Below are 20,069 nucleotides of genomic sequence, written 5' to 3'. Positions count from 1 at the left end.
AAACACTGCTTTCAATGTAGTGTTGTAATATACAAGATATTATACAAATCATTATAACTGTGTAATACCCCTACAAAGTAGACAGCATACAGTCTAAACAGATTTTTACTCAATAACCCATGAAAATTTAATTACAGGTACCTCTATGTTCATTTTTATTTATAATCAAACTTTAAAGGATCACATTGTAATTTAAAAACCACTTGTCTTTATTTCATAATTCTTTGTAGTCTTTTGAACTACAGTTTTAATATTTTAGAAGTTACTGTCATATAAGATAAATGCATGTGCATATATTTAAACTTAAAACTAGTCTTTAGGGTATCTGAGAAATGCTTTTGTGTACCTAAAAAAAAAAAAAACAACCAAAAAAACCAACAACCAGTTTGAATGTAAAATCACTTTTGCATTGAGGAGTAATGGCCTCAGATATTTTTCCTGGTGGGAGCATACCTTGTCTGTATTTCTTAGGGTAATTGTTCTCAGCAGTGCTTGTCTAGCAATTCTACTAATAACAGTTTCTCATATTCTAACAAATTAAACATAAAAATAAGTGAATCACTATAAATTATGTTGTATCAATATATTTTATGGGAATTCTTTTCCATTGCACTGCACTAGCTGCTTAAGTTAATTGTTTCTTTTATCTTTGATTTATAGTGAACCAACAAGGATAATATTTTTCTTCTGATCATTTGATTGCACACTGTTTTTGCAGAAAGAGTGTGTTTGATTAAGTTACTGTATTAATGAACTATAAGTCATTTTTCAGTTAGCATATCTACAGATTCAGAACGTAGATTCTGGTCAGTAATATGTCAGAAATTGTGTACTATTTTAGATATAATTTTAAAATACTTTGATGAGTTTTCTCTCAACTTGCCTGATGATACTATGAAAGTAATAAGAAATAAGAAGTGAGAAGCAAATCACTTTCCTATTTGTATTTTTCTTTTCTATGATTAATTTTTAATTTTCTTCCCAATGAAAACTGTTTTTTTTCCGTCAGAAGAAAGAAACCTGATATTTTTTGCTACAATTTTGTCAGGCTTTAATTATTTATTTAATTATTTAATTAATTTTAATTTAATTTTTCCTTAGCAAGATTATGTCAAAATCTTGATTTTATATGTTTGAGTATGAGAAGATTATATTACGGTTGAGAGAAAATAAACTGAAATAATTTACAAGGTAGTTCTTTGAATAATTTCCTCTAATAATACTTCTGCTAAATATCTTTCAAAATAAACTGTTCAAAATAATATTAACAACATGAGTATTTTATTCAATCTCTTCTGATTACTGTCATGATTTTTTAATAGAAAATACAATCCGAATTAACAAGCCATGAGATTAGTTTGGAAGAAATGAAGAAACGAAACCAGGGTAAAGATGCTGCCAAAAGAGTGCTTTCCCAAATTGATGTGGCACAGGTAAGCAATTTTTTTTCCTCAATTTTTCCTCCAATCATGCAAACAAATAACATGACTAGTATAATTACTATAGTATGAAGTGTTCTTAAGGTATCTCTTCTGTTTTAGGTTCTCCTTTCTAGCCAGGAAATTATAGTCAATAAAGCATGCCATCCATATCTTCTTACTGCTTATTTTTCTATTGCATCCTTCGTGTCTAGTTGGGAAAAGTTCTAGGGTACACAAGTGGTAGGAGGACCATATAAAAAATGTTTTGAATGTGCTGCAGTTGTGTCGTGGTTTAAACCCAGTCAGGTAACTCGTTCGCTCACTTCCCCCCCTTTTCTTGCCCTCCCCCTGCTCTCGGAGGGACGGAGAGGAGAATCGAAAAGAATGCAACTCCCACGGGTCGAGATAAGAACAGTTTAGTAACTAAGGTATAACACAAATCACTACTGCTACCACCAATAATAATAATGATAAAGGAAATAACAAGGGAAGAGAATACATCATCTCACCACCAGCCAACCGATAACTCGCCCCCCCAGCCCGACCAAGCTCTGACCGATACCTCCTCCAACCCTGCAGTCTCCCAGCCCTTCCGGCTAACTCCCAGTTACATCCTGGGCATGACGTGCTGTGGTATGGAATACCTCTTTGGTCAGTTTGAGTCAGGTGTCCTGTCTCTGTTTCCTCCTGGCTTCCCCTCCTCCCTGGCAGAGCGTGAGGCTCACAAAGTCCTTGGCCAAACCAAAACATTGTTATCAGCTCTGTTCCTGAGCTGAAAGTCAAAACACTGCACTACACCAGCTACCAAGAAGGAGAAAAATGACTGCTACTGCTGAACCCAGGACAAGTTGCAAGAAATAAAACTACAGGGAGGATTTTTGGCATACCTTTTGAGGTATTTGAAAATATTTACAGCTAAAAGTATGTTAAATATTTGAAAATATTTGGTAGAAATGCATTGTAAACATAGATCTGTGTTGAGCAGTATGTTGCAGTCATCAGTTTAAAATGTTAACTAATGTATTATTTTGTCTAGTTTAATAAACACAGACCAGTCTGAAATTGAAGAAGTCTTAATCAGCACTAACAAACAGTACTCAGTTTTTACCCATTAATCTATGATGGGTTCTTGCCTATTTTTTGTGCCTTTTTTTTTTTTTTTTGGCCGGGGCGGGGGGGAGGGGGATATTAGTGCCAATGTTTCTGAGGCTGCAGAGCAAATTGTCATAATTCGTTAGGAAAGACAAATAATTTCCTTATGGTATTAACAGTAAACAAGGCCATCTTTTTGTTCATCTCTCAAATATTTCTGTATATCTTAGCTTCAGTTCTATATGTCGTTATGGATAACAATGGCTTTTTAAGAGTTAATTAATTTGAAATGAACAAGTTGATTTATTTTTAATATCTCCTTTTATCTACAGGACTACCTTCTCTTTGTTGAGAATATTTATATTTCTCTATTTTGCTGTCTTTCTGCAAACTAGCTCACCTGATAGCCTCCATGGCAGCTGTGATGTTGCCCATCCTCCATCAGTGAAATGCAGGCATCAGATGACTGTGTACACAAATGTTTATAAATTCAACAGCATGCAAGGGAGCATGACCTTTTCTAGGTGCCTTTTTTTTTTTTTTTTTAAATCTGTCTTTGTGAACGATTTTTTCACTTGGAAAGGCTTCTCTGGATGACCATGTGCATCAGTTTGAGTTTGAGCTTTTCGCATGCCATTAATTTTACTACTCCTTAGTTGTCTCCTTTCCAGACTGACAAGTATGTTAAATCATACTGAGAACTTTAGAAATATAGCTTTGATTGTCCTGTCATTCTTCTTTATATATTTTCTATTTTTACAATAAGTTTTCAGAGAGGAATTGATCAAAACTGCACATTATTCGGGCACAATATAGCTTTATACAATGACTTTTATACAGTGACAGTTTTTTTTCCTTTTTCTTTTTTCTTTATTCAAAATTGTTTTTATTCTTCCAAATCATTCCAAATACCCACTTTGTCTGTTTTTATGTATTGAGCTAATATTTTTTTTGAAAACTGTTGGAGATAAATAGAAGTATATGATATAACTGTTAGAAATAAAGTGACAATACTAATAGGTAATCTAGATCCTACCTGTTGCGCATCAACTTTAGTGTTTCTTTTGTGGTATGCTTTGTTTAATTTTAGGGTGAATTAAATATAATTTCCTTGGATTTTTTTTTCCTGCAGATCCTCAGTACTATGCCTTCACTGACTCTTCAGAGATGGCTTTCATTTTATCTACCACTTGTATTGTCATTCCCTCTCTTTTCCTTCGTTTTTAATGTATTGACCAACATCATCAAGTTGAAATGTTACAGGAGAATTAAAAGCTAATTATGAATTTGGTGTATGCAAACACCCTAAAAAAACCCACAACCCATACCAAATAAAAACCACCGCTTATTCCTCCCCTTTGTTTCCTGTTGTTATTCAGTTATTCTCTTACTTATCTAAGGAAAGACTTCCTTTCTTACCCTCTTGGATCTCAATTTCATTAAGACTATTTAATGAGGAAAATTGTTGGAAGGAGTTGCTGGAAATCTACACAGTTTTTTGTGTTACGCAGAATTGTTTTCTGCTCGTGATTTCTGTCTTCTTGACAGATGCGGCAAGCTTTTTTACTAATGTTTATGTATAGGCTAATTCTATTCCTTATTACAGTTCTTCTCAAGTTTGTATAGTACAGACGACGCTGTATTGTTATGAAGTGCCCAGGATTTAAAGATAAATCCAAAAGTGTTTTTTGCATATGCTGAGTTCCTGTCATTTGTCTGTTTCATTGTGACATTTTTTCTTTTTTTTGAAACAGTGAAAAAACTTATTCTACTAGCACTTCACTCTGTACTTCTACAGAGAAATCAGTTCTTATTCAAAAAAGATCATTAAAATTCCCTTTCTTTTCTGTATTTTTAATTATTTCCCCTCCCCCTGAAATAGGACTCATGTGAGCAAGCAATATAATTAATGCACAAAGATAACAAATTATGAAATTTGTGAAATTAGAAGCTATGCTTGTCATAGATTTTTCTGCCTGAAAATTGCTTTCTTATTACTCTAGGTTATGTTTGTTTTTTTTTAATTTAAATAGAAATCATTTTTATACTTGAAATCTCAGGGTTTGTGCTAGACCTACTTACTGCCCAGCCATTTTATTCAGGTGTCTTTGAGGGACTAAAAGATTCAATTCTAATACCAATAAGCAGCAACATGGTGTTAGAGCTAATGTGCATCCAGCCTGGAATGTGGATATGTTGTGTTCAAGCCCTTAAGCCTATGTTCTCATCCGTCCACCAGCATTTTGTGTATTGGAAAATACAAAACTCTCACTTTCTTCAGCTTTTTTTTTGTCACTAGTTCTGCTGCATCCGGTGTCCTGGATGATATGAGGTTTTCTTTCATCTTGTGAAGACCAAGATTCTCTGTTGCTGGTATTTTTCTCCAGAGTTTTAAATTCTTTAAATAAAAATCTGTTGCTTGATAATGGATTCAAAGTATTCTGAAACAGGTCTAAAACTTGTCTTCAGTCTTAGTTTCAAGTCAATGTTGAATTGATTTCACATTAGCTACTTACTCTTGCTTTACAGAAAAAGCTGCAAGATGTCTCCATGAAGTTTCGCTTGTTTCAAAAGCCAGCCAATTTTGAACAGCGCCTACAAGAATGTAAAAGAATTTTAGATGAAGTGAAATTGCAGGTGCCCAAGTTGGAGACGAAGAGTGTTGAGCAGGAAGTAGTACAATCTCAGCTGGATCATTGCATGGTGAATATTTAAAGATGCTGTCTTTCTATATGTTTCCTGCCTGTTCTGCATTTCAAATTTAAAGTATTATGTATTGCAATATCAATGTTTCTTTGGGAGATATTAGAAAAGATTCTGAGAAAAAATTGACAGCAAAGTTACTCAATGAAATTTATAGAAACTTTTTTAGTTAAAGTTTGATATTTTTCAGGGAGAGAAGGGGTTGATCCTTTTTGCCCTACTTCTCTTGTCTGCAGATGAGATTAGAAGGACATCATACTCTTAAAATTCTATTCAATTCAAATTTTTCCTGGATATAATAACAATAGTTCTAACAGTCTTACAGTAACTTTTTCCTTTCTGTATGTTGTTCTCTTCTTCTGTGGGAGGCTAATCAAATGATTAATTTCGGTGAACTTTCAAACAATAGTCACGCATTTTCACTGTGTGAGAAGACCACTCAGGATCCCTTTCTGATTCCCCCTTCCCGTCTTGCAAATGAGTTTAGCACCCTGGATTTGCTCTATTTTCTGCAATATGCTGTGGTCAGGGAGCTCCATGATGTGACCAATAGAGACACTGCAGTGCACAAGTCTACTCTCACCAGGAAACAATACATAAAGGAAAAACATAGATTAAAGTTTCCATGAGATGGCAGCCTGTGACTTTCTTACAATTAAAGACCAAAAGATGACCTGAATATGTTCTAAAGAATATAAGAAAATCTCTCTCTCTCTATATATATATATATGACTTTAATATCCCTGTAATTCTTCACCCCTTTACTGTTGAAGCAAAATCAATGGAAAGATAAACACTGTGTGCTTGATCACAATAAAATGGAGATTTAAGAGTGAAAATCAGGACAATCAGATCCTTGCCTTCAGATTTATGTTTTGTTTTGTGGGCTGTTTTTTGTTGTTGTTTTGGGTTTTGGGGGTTGGTTTGTTTGTTTGTTTTTTCTGGGGCAATGGCATGCCTGAATATTTTTTTCCCCTAAAAACCTCTTTCAGATCTATATATAAGAATATAAATCAAAAAATAAGCATGGAACAAGTAAATGTTATTTCTTTGCATCTTGGGGTTTTTTTTACTAAGTGCAATTACTATTAAATTCACATTCTTATTACAATGACATGATAATTAGAAGCCCTGAACTGTATTAAAGTATCCTCACTTGGCAGCTAGCTTTTGCAGCCCTGTCATGTTCTGTGGAAGACTTACAGTATTTTTAGAGCATATTTATCTACAAAAATCTCATAGGGTTTTTATTTCTAAAATCTAGTCATAGTATCCCATCAGGTATTAGCCAGTGTACATCATGCAATAGATTCCTAACTTGTTGACATTTTTTTCCATGCTGAAGAATGTATTTATCATATTAAGCACCTAAAAAGCAGTCAAACGATATACATATATACATTGAAGTAAATAAAATAATACTAATGTTAAAAATTGGCTTGGTAATTAGACTATAGATAAAATGCACTTGGGATTTTTTTTCTCGTCATATATGCTAGAAAAAAAGTATTGTCTTTACTGTCCAGTAAAGGTTTTACAGTGCTCAAAAAATTGCAGATTAAAAAAGTACAGTATAAATTATTTTGTAAGTCATTCTAAATTGGTAAGCTTACTTTCCAGCATTTTGCTGGAACACAGAATTAAGCTACGTGTCTCAACAATAAAGCTTCTCAACAGCTTCATATCTCCATTCTTCATGAACCTGTGTAGTAATGGGCACTGTGTATCTCTGTGGAGTATTTTTCCACAGTGAAGTTTAGTGGAATTTCCAAGCCATGCCAGAATTTATTCTTAGATTAAAAAGAAAAAAAAAAAAATCAACTTCTGGTCTACTTCGATGCATGTTAAATGGGTATTTATTTGGCTGTTGAATAGTTTGAGTTACCAAGTCATATGTTTAGATGATGATAGTGACTTTCTGCATACAGAAAGAGAGAATGCTTTCTTTTTTCTCATTATCGCTCCTTTGAAATATTAGGGAATGCATTGTTTTTAAAGATAGGTTATATGCCCTCACTGAACAGACTTTTATCCCTTATTTTCTGCTTAGTCATTGAAATAGTGCAGGAAAATGCAGTGAACTATGTAACATATTTTGACTTAACCTTATTATGTTAATGTTTCATGTTTTCTTATTTTTTTTTAATTTTTTGAACAGTACTGCACTTAGTAAATATAGGGAAAATCTTCTATCCTGCCAGTCTCTTGATTTAGTAGCATGAAAACCTTAGATTTTTGAATTAGTTTAGTGGCTATTTGTAGTTTAAATACATCCAACAAGCTGTATGAGTTGGCAGAAGACATCTATTGTTGTTCTAAATACTACGTTATCTAAATGAGTTTGAAAACAACCTTAGTAATTTCTTAAAACAATTAGTAGTGGCCTGTACTTTCTATAACATTTCTAGGATTGGTTTTGGTGACAAGACTTTGAAGCTGTTATTAGTAAAGATAGGCTGTTCTGAATGTGTTAATTTGAATTCCCTTTTTAGAAACTGATTAATTTTCTTACAGACACTTTTTTGTATACTCAGGTTGAGCTTTCTCTTCCTTAGATCACATACCATGATACCTTTCAATTCCTTTAGCTTTCAAATGGAAGTAGAAGGTGCTGGTTCATGTATGATGGTGTTTTTATACAGCAAACAATGCAAAGACTTCTAATGTATCTTTGTAGTTCCTTCAATAGTCTTTTCTGATTTATTTATTTTAATGGTGGTATTTCATATTTCTGTTTGATTAGAAATTATATAAAAGCCTAAGTGAAGTGAAGTCTGAAGTGGAAACAGTGATAAAAACTGGGAGGCAGATTGTTCAAAAACAGCAGACTGAGAACCCAAAAGAACTGGACGAAAGGCTTACAGCTTTGAAGTTGCAATATAATGAATTGGGTGCAAAGGTAAGCTGTGTGTTTTGGTACAAAACTACACCCTCTTTTTACCTGGCAAAGTAAAGATTAATTGCGGTATGGTAAGGAAATGAGGTTTTATTGGTTCTTTTCAAGACCTTCCTATTTTCTAAACAGTGGGACAGAAAGAATGGTGGAAAAGGCAATAATCAGGATGGCTATTCCTCGTTATAGGGACCTTCTCTTAACTAATGAACGAACAAGTCCAGAGGAGGGCCACAAGGATGATCAGGGGACTGGAGCACCTCCCGTATGAAGCTAGGTTGAGAAAGTTGGGGCTGTTCAGCCTAGAGAAGAGAAGGCTACGTGGAGACCTCCTAGCAGCCTTCCAGTATCTGAAGGGGGCTATAGGGATGCTGGGGAGGCACTCTTCATTAGGGACTGTAGTGACAGGACAAGGGGTAATGGGTTAAAACTTAAACAGAATAAGTTTAGATTGGATATAAGGAGGAAGTTCTTTACTGTAAGGGTGGTGAGGCACTGGAATGGGTTGCCCAGGGAAGTTGTGAATGCTCTATCCCTGGCAGTGTTCAAGGCCAGGTTGGACAAAGCCTTGGGTGGTATGGTTTACTATGAGGTGTCCCTGCCCATGGCAGGGGGATTGGAACTGGATGATCTTAAGGTCCTTTCCCCCCCTAACTATTCTATGATTCTATGATTCTGTGATTCAAAACGTGCCCTCAGGATCTGAAGTGAGCCATATTGCAAATTCACTCAATCTGCAGTGCTGTGTTTAGCTTTGTTTTAGAGAAAGTCACAAAAGCCCAGAGATGCAGAACTAAAAGAATCAGTTAATCCTCATCAGACCTAATTGATCGCATTGAGTAAAAATCTTTTTAAGGGAAAACTGATAATAGTTATAACATATAGTAAGTCTCAGGACTGAAATGTGTAGTCCGAGGGAAAAACACATATTCAAGCACAAACTCACTTGTATCATTTCACGGGTACTGCTTCAGGAAGTTCCCCCCTATTTGAAATAATCATAAAGCACATTTTTAAGCAAATAGAATGCTTTAATATAAACAAGTTGAACAATGCTGAAGTGTTGTGCTCTCAAATGTACAGAAAAAATATTATAAGTTCTGTACATGCTCTCTTTTCTCTATATATTTTAGGTATCATAGCTAGGCCCCCTGAGACTAGAAGGTCTTCCCCTTAAGAATGGGAAGGTGTAGCCATCTTAAAATTTATTTATTCCTCCTTTTCCTTTTCCTTTTCCTTTTCCTTTTCCTTTTCCTTTTCTGTTTCCGTTTCCTTTTCCTCTTTTCCTTTTCCTTTTCCTCTTTTCCTTTTCCTTTTCCTCTTTTCCTTTTCTTTTTCCTTCTCTTTCCTTCTTTTCTTTTGGTAGGTTTTGTGTTTTGGGTGGGCTTTTTTTTTTGTTTGTTTGTTTGTTTTGTTTTGGTTTGTGTTTTTTTTGTTTGTTTTTTTCGTATACACGTGTATATAAATACCTGCTAATAGTCCTAATCGCTTAGGTAGTATCAGACCTTAAAACCTCTCTTTGGCCTAGAAGTGAATGCTTATGAGTAATAAGAGAATATGAGTAAGTGTGTGCATTCACTTACTTGTATCTCTCTCTTTCTGACACAAGTGCATAGAAGCAAAAAACTATATTACAATTTAGGTAGTTTATTATTTGTGAGTGGCTGTGATGTAGGTTCTGTAGCATACTTGTGCCAAATCTCTCTATGGTAATTCAGCAGAACAGGGAGCTGTACTATAAAAGAGAGTAGCAGTAATAATGTTCTTGCTGCTTTCCTAAGGGCATTGCATGCAGTAGGTGCTATAACTTACAAGCATAGGCCTTCATGATCCTGCTGCACAGGAATTTTTCTCTGTAAAAAGGAAAGGCTGTAAAATACCTTTATTTTGCTTTAAATAATTGTTTTTCTCATTTTACTTTTATTTATTTTTTGTGAGTAAACTAGCATAGCTAAAAGAGCTTTAAAATAAATTTATGGAGATAATGCTGTTGATGTCACTTTATTATACAGAAGGCCTTTAGGGGGCACTGTTTCCTATGTTTCTCTAGAAATGCACTTTTACATTTAAAATGCAAAAACTGATTAAGCAGTAACCTCTGGATATATACAGTGTGTATGGAAATAGTGCAGTATTATTGATACTATATACGGAGTTTAGAGATGTCTATAGCAAAACAAAATTTCTTTCTGTGTTTGAGCATGCATCAAAAGAAGCGTGACCAGCAGGTTGAAGGAGAATCGTTAGGGTTGGAAAGGACCTTAAGATCATCTAGTTCCAACCCCCATGCCACGGGCACAGACACCTCACACTAAACCATATCACCCAAGGCCTCATCCAACCTGGTCTTCAACACTGCCAGGGATGGAGCATTCACGACCTCCCTGGGCAATGCATTCCAGTGCCTCACTACCCTAACAGGAAAGAATTTCCTCCTTATATCCAATCTAAACTTCCCCTGTTGAAGTTTGAACCCGTTACCCCTTGTCCTATTGCTACAGTTCCTAATGAAGGCTCCATCCCCAGCATCCCTATATGCCCCCTTCAGATACTGGAAGGCTGCTAGCAGGTCTCCACGCAGCCTTTTCTTCTCCAGGCTGAACAGCCCCAACTTCCTCAGCTTGTCTTCATACAGGAGGTGCTCCAGTCCCCTGATCATCCTCGTGGCCTGTCTCTGGACTTGCTCCAACAGTTCCATGTCCTTTTTATGTTGAGGACACCAGAACTGCACACAATACTCCAGGTGAGGTCTCACAAGAGCAGAGTAGAGGGGGCAGGATCACCTCCTTCGACCTGCTGGCCACAATCCTTTTGATGCAGCCCAGGATATGGCTGGCTTTCTGAGCTGCAACCACACACTGCTGGCTCATGTTCATTTTCTCATCGACCAACACCCCCAAGTCCTTCTCCACAGGGCTGCTCTGAATCTCTTCTCTGCCCAACCTGTAGCTGTGTCTGGGATTGCTCCGACCCAGGTGTAGGACCTTGCACTTGCCATGGTTAAACTTCATGAGTTTGTTGTCAGCCCACCTCACAAGCATGTCAAGGTCCCTCTGGATGGCATTCCTTCCCTCCAGCGTATCAACCGAACCACACAGCTTGGTGTCATCAGCAGACTTGCTGAGGGTGCACTCAATCCCACTGTCCATGTCAGCGACAAAGATGTTGAACAAGACCGCTCCCAACACCGATCCCTGAGGGACACCACTCGTTACTGGTCTCCAGACGGACATTGAGCCATTGACCACAACTCTTTGCGTGCAGCCATCCAGCCAGTTCTTTATCCACTGAGTGGTCCATCCATCAAATTGATGTCTCTCCAATTTACAGACAAGGATGTCATGTGGGACAGTGTCGAACGCTTTACACAAGTCCAGGTAGATGACATCAACTGCTCAACCCCTGTCCTTCAGTTCTGTAGCCCCATCATAGAAGGCCACCAAATTGGTCAGGCAGGATTTCCTCTTAGTGAAGCCATGCTGGCTGTCACCAAGCACCTTGTTGTTTTTCATGTGCCTTAGCATGCCTTCCAGATTTTCCAGGCACAGAGGTGAGACTGATTGTTATGTAGCTCCCTGGGTCATCCATTTTCGCCTTCTTGAAAATGGGGGTTATATTTCCCTTTTTCCAGTCATCACAAACTTCACCTGACTGCCATTTCTCAAATATGATGGCCAGTGGCTTCGCAACTTCATTTGCCAGCTCCTTCAGGACCCACGGATGGATTTCATCAGGCCCCATGGACTTGTGCACGTTCAGATTTTTAAGATGGTCTCGAACCAGATCCTCTCCTACAGTGGGCGCAAGGTCTTCATTCTCACAGTCCCTGCATCTGCCTTCCAAAACTTGGGTGGTGCAGTCAGAGCCTTTGCCAGTGAAGACCGAAGCAAAGAAGTCATTCAGAACCTCAGCCTTCTCCAAATCCTGTGTAGCCAGTTCTCCCGAGAGCTTCCTGAGCTTCCTGAGGGGGCCTACATTCTCTGTAGTCTGTTTTTTATTTGCTATGTACCTGTAAAATCCCTTCCTGTTATCCTTAACAGCCCTAGCCAAGTTTAATTCTTACTGGGCCTTAGCTTTCCTAATCTGGTCCCTAGCTTCTCGGACAACATCCCTGTACTCTTCCCATGCCACCTGTCCTTGCTTCCACTTATTATAAGCCTCTTTTTTCATTTGAACTTTCCTCAGAAGTTCCTTATCCACCCAATGAGGTCTCCTGGCCCTCCTGCTGCACTTCCTTCTAGTTGGGATGCAACACTCCTGAGCTTGCAGCAGGTGATCCTTGAATATCAACCAACAGTCTTGGGCCCCTCTGCTCTCTAGGGCTGTATCCCATGGAACCTTCCTAAGCAGGTTCCTGAAGAGGCCAAAGTCTGCTCTTTTGAAGTCCAGGGCAGTGAGCTTGCTGCACGCTCTTCTCACTGTCCTGGGGATCTCAAATTCGACCATCTCGTGATCGCTGCATCCAAGGCTGCCCTGGAGAGTCACATTTCCAACGAGCCCTTCCCTGTTGGTGAGCATGAGGTCAAGCATGGCACCTCTCCTTGTTGTCTCCTCTATTACTTGCAGAAGGAAGTTGTCTTCTACACAATCGAGGAACCTCCTGGATTGCTTGTGCCGGGCCGTACCGTCCTTCCAACAGATGTCAGGGTGGTTGAAGTCACCCATGAGAACAAGGGCCTGTGAGCGTGAGGCTTTTCCTATCTGTCTATAGAGTGCTTCATCCACAGGTTCTTCTTGATCAGGCGGTCTGTAACACATCCCCACAGTAATGTCTCCCATAGCTATGTTCCCTTGAGCCCTGACCCACAAACTCTCTGTGGACTGCTCACCTGTCCCCAGACAGAGTTCCATACTCTCCAGCCTATCCCTAACATAAAGGGCAACTCCCCCTCCCCGCCTGCCAGGCCTGTCTTTTCTAAAGAGCCTGTAACCTTCCATTCCAGCACTCCAGTCACAGGAGCCATCCCACCATTTTTCTGCGATCCCTGTTATATCATACCTCCGCAGATGTGCACGCATCTCTAATTCCTCTTGTTTGTTCCCCATGCTGTGGGCATTTGTATAGAGGCATCTGAGCCGAGCTCCAACTGAAGCTGGCTCATTGGCTGGAGCGGCTGGGATATCTCTACATTGCTCCAAGCATTTATTATAGGTGCTGACAACTGACTGGGTGTATTGGAATGGAGCCTCCTTGACCAGTCTGGCAAGCCTCCTACCAAAACTGCTCTTTCCCTTCTTTATCAGACCAGCTCCACCAGCCCCCACTAGACCTGACCTACAAACTTGGGCCCTGTGTTCAAGGCGCCCAAACCCCTGATTATGACACCACACTTTTTAGCATTTATTAACCTGGCTAAACCTCCTAGCTCTTTTTAGGTCCTCCCCTGTACCCTGGAGAATTGATGAAAAGACCACCTGAGCTCCAGAGCCTTTAACAACCTCCCACAGGGCTCTGTTCTTTCCAGGGCTCTGTTCTTTCCAGGCTTCTTTATGTTCCCCAAGCTACTACTATCTATGTCCCTAGCACCCACATGTATCACCAGAAGTGGGTAATAGTCTGTGGGACTTACTAGAGCAGGCAGCCTCTCTGCCACATCCCTGATCCGTGCCCCTGGTAGGCAGCACACCTCCCTTAAGACGGGGTCTGGCTGGCAGACAAGTGCCTCTGTCCCTTTCAGTGTAGAGTCCCCTACTACTGCAACCTGCCACTTTTTCTTAGCAGCACCAGGAGAGATCTTCTTTACCAAGGTAAGCCAGCTGTTTCTGGCGCGGGTGCGTTTCCTCATTAGCCCCCTGCAGGACAGCAAGGTCCTTTCCAACCCTAACTATTCTATGATTCTATGATTCTATGATTCTATGATTCTGTGTATCAGTAAGTTAATCTTGTAGTATACCAGGTGTTTAGAATTCTAACCCAGGCAGTCAGGCTAGTACACTCTGCCTTTTATTGCAGTTAGGTACCTGCAAATAGTTATTTACAATGACTATTAATCCTTGTCAGAAGAAGAGTTGAAAAACATATGTGAATTTATGACTTCATTTGCGAATGGGGTTCTAAATAGCTGTGTTTTGTGGTCCTTCCAGGGATTTACCTCTTGGCTTGACTATGAATTCTGATGTCTCATTTAATAAATTTGGCATACATGAAGGCATATAAAGCATATTCAGTGAAGATATGTTCTGACATTTTAGTGGCAACCGTCTGTAGAGTGATAATGTACAATCAGAGACACTTTACGGCTTGTTCCCTGGGCAAATCTGATGTGTTTATTCAGGGATAAGAAAAGCCATGTACCTAACTTTGTAGCATCTTATTACATTTTGAAACCTCAAACTGTCCTTGGCAGTTGATCTAGGAATCAGTTTGATCATTGTGCTGCTGCTACTCAAACAGTGTCAAAACCCAAACTGTTAAAGCAAATGATGATAGCAGTTTTGGATACCTGACACTAGACAGTTGTTTTTTTTTTTGTATAAAAATACTTAAAAATCAGTATCTCACTTGATTACAATAGACATGCAGGTTAATTAGTAATTTCTTTTAAATATTAGTGACCTATGGAACACTTTTATTTCACCTTTTTTGGCTGGGCTTTTTTAAACTTTAGCACAACAGGATTTATTGTTTTATATTTTCTAACTACTGGTTGCCTAATGTCTATTGTGGTATAGCTTCCCATCTGAGATGTCATCCTTTGACTTTCTGCCTTCTCTACTAAGTATATGCAGTCTTCTCTCTCTTTCCCTGGATATGCTCAGAGGCTTGGAGGGAAGCTTTTATTTCCCATCTTCCTCCAGGTTGCACCAAAATTCAGTGTAAGACAGTCAAGACAACATAAACACTCAGCCTTCCTTCCAGTTACTATATAATATGCTGAAAGAACTAAAACGAATTGTCCATAGTACTTCATATCCAAAATATTCAGCAAATTGAAAACTCAACTAACTGTGTTGCCTTAGTTTGACATTTTTCAGTGACTTTTGTATTTCAAGATTTTGAGGGTTTTTAGCAGAGAATTTTTTTTTTATTGTGTGTAGTGTAGCTACATAGAAAAAACCTTGAGGGTTCAATATCACTATATGGCTATCTATATGAAAATATTCTCTTTGAAGGGTTTTGACATCTATTTTACATCTCAAGGAAAGACTGTTTATTCAGTTGTTCCAAATTAATTTACTATGTTTGACTTCAAAACAGAGGAGGAGGTCAGCATAAATTTGCTGCTAGCTCAAACTCAGTGTGTCTTCATGCAGCTATTTTTCTCATAGCTGTTTGCATTCTAGAGCAAAATTACAGATATTGAAAGAACTAGGCAAGATATAACCTTATTAATAGTGCACCTTGGCTGTGAATTTGCAAGTTAAGTTTTTATAGCAAAGTGGCACATAGAAAATGGTATATATAAAAAAATCATTAAACCTGTTTGACTGAAAAGTTAAGAAACACATGTTTTCTTTCTGCAGGTGACAGAAAAAAAGCAAGAGTTAGAGAAATGCTTGAAATTGTCCCGGAAGCTACGGAAAGAAATTAATGCTATGACAGAATGGCTTGCAGCAACAGATGCAGAATTGACAAAGAGATCAGCTGTGCACGGGATGCCTAGTAATTTGGATGCTGAAATTGCCTGGGGCAAGGTAACACTGTAACACACACTGTACCTTTATGTACCTCAGTTTATGCATATTACAGAAAGATAGATTTCTTTCCTTATAAAGAAAGAAAAAAAGAAAACAAACCTGCCATTTTAATTAGTGCAAATTTTTAACTGTTAGGCATTATCTCTAATTATCTAATAATCTCTAATATCATTGCCCTAACATTAATGCTCCAAAAAGTTAAATCATCTCGTCTCTGCATGTATCAATAGCACAATTCACTTTCATATTGCAGTAACCTTCACTGAGGTGAATTTAAAGTTAGAATTTCATTTTTCAGAGTTATCTATCCAATATTCATGTAAATAGAGATCCATATAAACAGAGATCCTTTTCTCTCTCAGCCCATGCTACTCATTATAAAAGTATTTCATAGTAAAACAACTCCAGTGGATGAAAGGTAAAGGATGTCAGACATTATATATATTCCACACATTCAGACAGTGGCCAGGAGTTGGGGTGTTTGTTTTCTTTACCCTTTTCAGTTTAGAACTCATTTGTTTTCGTTCTGGGGACTTCTTACTTCCATGGACATCACCTTGAACTCTTATTTTAGGTTAAAACTTAAAGCATAAATGAAACTTTCCTCAAAATTACTACACATGTTACAGTTTAGATAAACATCTTACAGAATCACTAAGAAATACAAGAGTTTTACGTCAAACTGCTTTATCTCTGTGTGATGTTGAGACAGCATGGTATCACTCACTACTACCTAATCCATTTTATATTCTGCATATGTAATAAATCCAACTGAACTCAGAACTTAAACAAGCCATCATTGTGCATACATACTAAAAAACTGGGTTTCAGAGGAAACTATGCTTGACATTATCCAAAGCTTCAAAATTTCAAATGATTATGTCAGCAAGCAGCATTTTGGATAAGTGTTTCTGTGTAATTTGAAAAACAAAACAAAACAAAACAAAACACTGACCTTAGATGTTATTGTGTTTTTTTGTGCAAAAATTTCTCGCTTCTGCTTTGTTTAACAGTAGTAATCCTTTATTTTACCAGTTTCACCATGCATTATAGAAATAGTCATGAATAATACACAGGCATTACCAATTTTTTTAACAACTGTGCAGATTAAAGGCGCTGGAGTAAAATTTTTTTTGGCTTGGCTTTTTTTTTTTTCCTTTGTTTTTTTAATATTTTTATTTTTTTATTTAACTGTGCCTTTCAAGCTTCTTAGCTTGCTAAAATCTCTAGCTTTGAAATGCACTGGTGGTTTACAAACTAATAATAAAGTCTGTAAGTCTTTTATGAGGTTTGCAATCGGGGTTTTTTGGTCATCAATTTTTAAGAATGACAAATTTTAAAAGTAGTATCAAAAATATATGAAGATCAACTTTTGCTATTAGTATCTTACAATTACTGCTTTGACTATTGATGCTTTGACTTTCAAATCAAAATCTCAGTCCCTGAAAAAAACATTGGTGCTTGATGTGCTCTCATTTTCACTTGCTGCTTTTCCTGCAATAAAGTCTGTGCAGTTCCTCTCATTACTTTTGATTGATATTGTGATCTTAACACCCATAATAAAGGATAAGTATCAGATTTTGAAGAAATGGGTTAGGCAATTGTTCTGTTTTAATGCCTCCAAAACTAACCTGTCAATTATTCGGTCCATTCACCAAGTCATGAAAAGAAGAATCGTATTTGTAGGTGTTAAGCTACACGGTACAGTTCTACTGAAACAGAAATCTACACTGTCTGTTCCCACATGTGTGTTCAGGAAAGTTGATCCAGAAATACGTGGCTTCAGAGCAGTTTAAATAGAAAGATTTGTCTTTAGTATTATTTACTTCTTAGATATGAACTTTAATGCTTCACAAGTTTCAAAATTAGAACCTAAAGCCTGATGACCAGCACAGTTACACAGTGGGAATTCCTTGTTATGCTTCCTGCAAGTACAACATATTTTTCTTATGACAGTTGAAAAAAGTAACAAAAGCTAGTTAAAATGACAAATATCAACATGAAAAATATCTCAAACAGGAACCATCCCACCATCTTAAAGAATGCCATTGAGGATTGTAAATATTTGCAAGGAATTGATATATAAAGGGTTGCAGAAAAAACTGGTAAAAAGCATATATTGGCTTCAAATCCTGCCCAAGGCCTTCACTGCAGTATAACCTTATATAGTACCTCCACTCTTCTACTTAAGTCAATTCATCACTAAAATGAGAATAAAAAACAACTTTGAGAGCAATTTCCTCTTGTTGAAGTATGTATGTACTGAGTGTCTGAATTCCTTTATTTAGATTCTCTTTAGGAAATGTAAGCCAATATTTGCATAAATATAAACACGCTTTTAATTTTGAGCAATCAAACATATAGCATAGGTGGCAGATCCTAGTCTCCTAAATATAAGTATTTGCAGAAATTATGTAAAAGAGTATCCCTTTTCATAAAGAGGCATGTGTTACTTGCTGCATGTGATCCTGGACACTAAAATTCTTGTGAGTACTTCATAAATAAGTACAATACTGTTACTCCTATGTGGATTTTATTGAGGCATCATACAAAATTGTATATTAATAATTCAGTCCCCAGAACCAGGGCCTCACAGTATCTGATTAATGTTGCAGCTTTGGGCTTTGGACTTCCTGGGTAAGTAGGCTGCCAAAAACAGTAACCGATCTAATGAAATACACTGGGAGATGAATTAAACCCAGCAGATACCCACTGTGAGGATGGTCTGCAGAAATGCTAAGATGGAAAATGGAGGGGGAAAGAGAACTCAGTTGTGTAGATAAACTGAAAATCGAATGTATGCTGCTGATGACATAACTCAGCAGAGAGCTCATAATCTTTTTTCCTTTACAGCATGAGAAAGCAGTTATATTTATTACTGCACTTATTTCTAATTATTTTCAGTACCCAAGACTTCTTAAAAGTGAAAAGAACTAGGAGTGTTTCAAAGATAATTATGGAGGATAGAATTAAAAAAAAAAAAAGTCATACATGCAAACATTGTCTTCATGGTATAAACACCTAGAATAAAAATGGATGCCCATCTTGATTATGTTAATGAAACATAACATTAATATGAATGTGAAGTGCATTATTTGTTCATGTCTAGAATTTTTCTAAGGATGCAACAAAAACTTGGCTGAGTTATGTGAAATGAGATTGGCAGTTTACAGAAGACTGTAAATCCTGCCTTTTTACTCAGTGGAGACAAGCTAAATCTTTTCATTTGAATGGGGTTCTGTTTTAATAGATAAGAAAAATGACATGTGGGTGGAAAGATAGTCATTAAACATGTGTTAGAAATCCTTTTATAATTAGAAGTCTGATTTAGTGAATGTATTTTTCACTGAAGACATTAACCACTGAGGGATTTATTTGTCTTTTAATCAGGAACTGGCCTGATAAGAATTAGATTGCCAGGAAACCATGTTCTCAAAAAGGAAATAGCAGATGGCATTACTAGGAAAAGTCCTGTTTCACTCCCTACTATCAGCAGTATGTGTCTGCCAGTGTTTTAGCTCAGTATATAATACCACTGAGTATAAAGATGACTTGAAGGACTAAGAATTACATTAACTAACGCATTTAGCAACATATTTCCTGTCAGTAATATCAGTAAAAGAAAATTGTCTTTAAGTTGTGACAGTTGATTCATAGTCAGCGGCCAGAATGCAATAAAAATAAAAGATGTGCTGTGAATAAACAAAACTATGTATAATCAGCTGCTGAGAAGGCCATAATGCCAGCTTGTGATTAATTCTGACATCCCACCCATGAGAGCCAAGCCACTTAATTTCTTTTAGAGAGGTTCAGATTGCAAAGATTACTTTCAAGGAGTCTGAGGCATACAGATTATGTAGAAGAGGAACACAGAACTTTTCCTTCATTCAGTCACAGGTGCTTAATTTGTTTTAAATTTACATGTGTCAATGACCACCACAACTAAAATCTTACCCTCTGCATTTAATCACAATTCTGGTTTGTTTGAAAAAAACATCAGCAGTTCAACTTGATACATGGTGGTATTATCATTATAAAGTATAGCTCAGAAACCCTATGCACCACATCCTCACGAAAAGCCATTCCTATGTAGCTTCTGCTTTCAAATGTAATTCATTCCTATAATTTGCTCATGTGAAGGAGGTTATGATTTTCAGTCTCTTCCGAAACAGCCAGTAAAAAACCCCAAAAGAAGAAAGCCAAACCAGTAGTTTTCGTTAGTAAACTGAAAGAAAGAGCGTGCCACAGTTCACAGAGATTGCTCTGAACTCCTCTAGAAGTGCACAGGGAACTACATTTGTTTATGCTAACATGATTCACCA

The 20,069-nt window shown here is 37.2% G+C and overlaps 1 protein-coding gene across 15 annotated transcripts in view; it reads left to right on the top strand.

Annotated features, from left to right (window-relative positions):
- Positions 1-20,069, top strand: part of DMD (dystrophin) — a 1,213,044-nt gene that overhangs the window by 554,467 nt on the left and 638,508 nt on the right. For all 15 annotated transcript variants that reach the window (XM_062608089.1, XM_062608087.1, XM_062608095.1 and 12 more), the window contains 4 exons: positions 1,323-1,433; positions 5,043-5,216; positions 7,960-8,115; positions 15,574-15,744. In XM_062608089.1, the coding sequence (XP_062464073.1) occupies positions 1,323-1,433; positions 5,043-5,216; positions 7,960-8,115; positions 15,574-15,744 (612 nt within the window). The remainder of the gene's footprint in view (positions 1-1,322; positions 1,434-5,042; positions 5,217-7,959; positions 8,116-15,573; positions 15,745-20,069) is intronic.

This window comes from Pezoporus occidentalis, unplaced genomic scaffold (genome assembly GCF_034315485.1).
Source record: "Pezoporus occidentalis ecotype Australia unplaced genomic scaffold, CSIRO_AGI_Poc_V1 ctg129, whole genome shotgun sequence".
Classification (NCBI taxonomy): domain Eukaryota; kingdom Metazoa; phylum Chordata; class Aves; order Psittaciformes; family Psittacidae; genus Pezoporus; species Pezoporus occidentalis.
The sequence above is the reverse complement of the archived record's forward strand: the minus strand, read 5'-3'. Positions and strand labels throughout refer to the sequence as shown.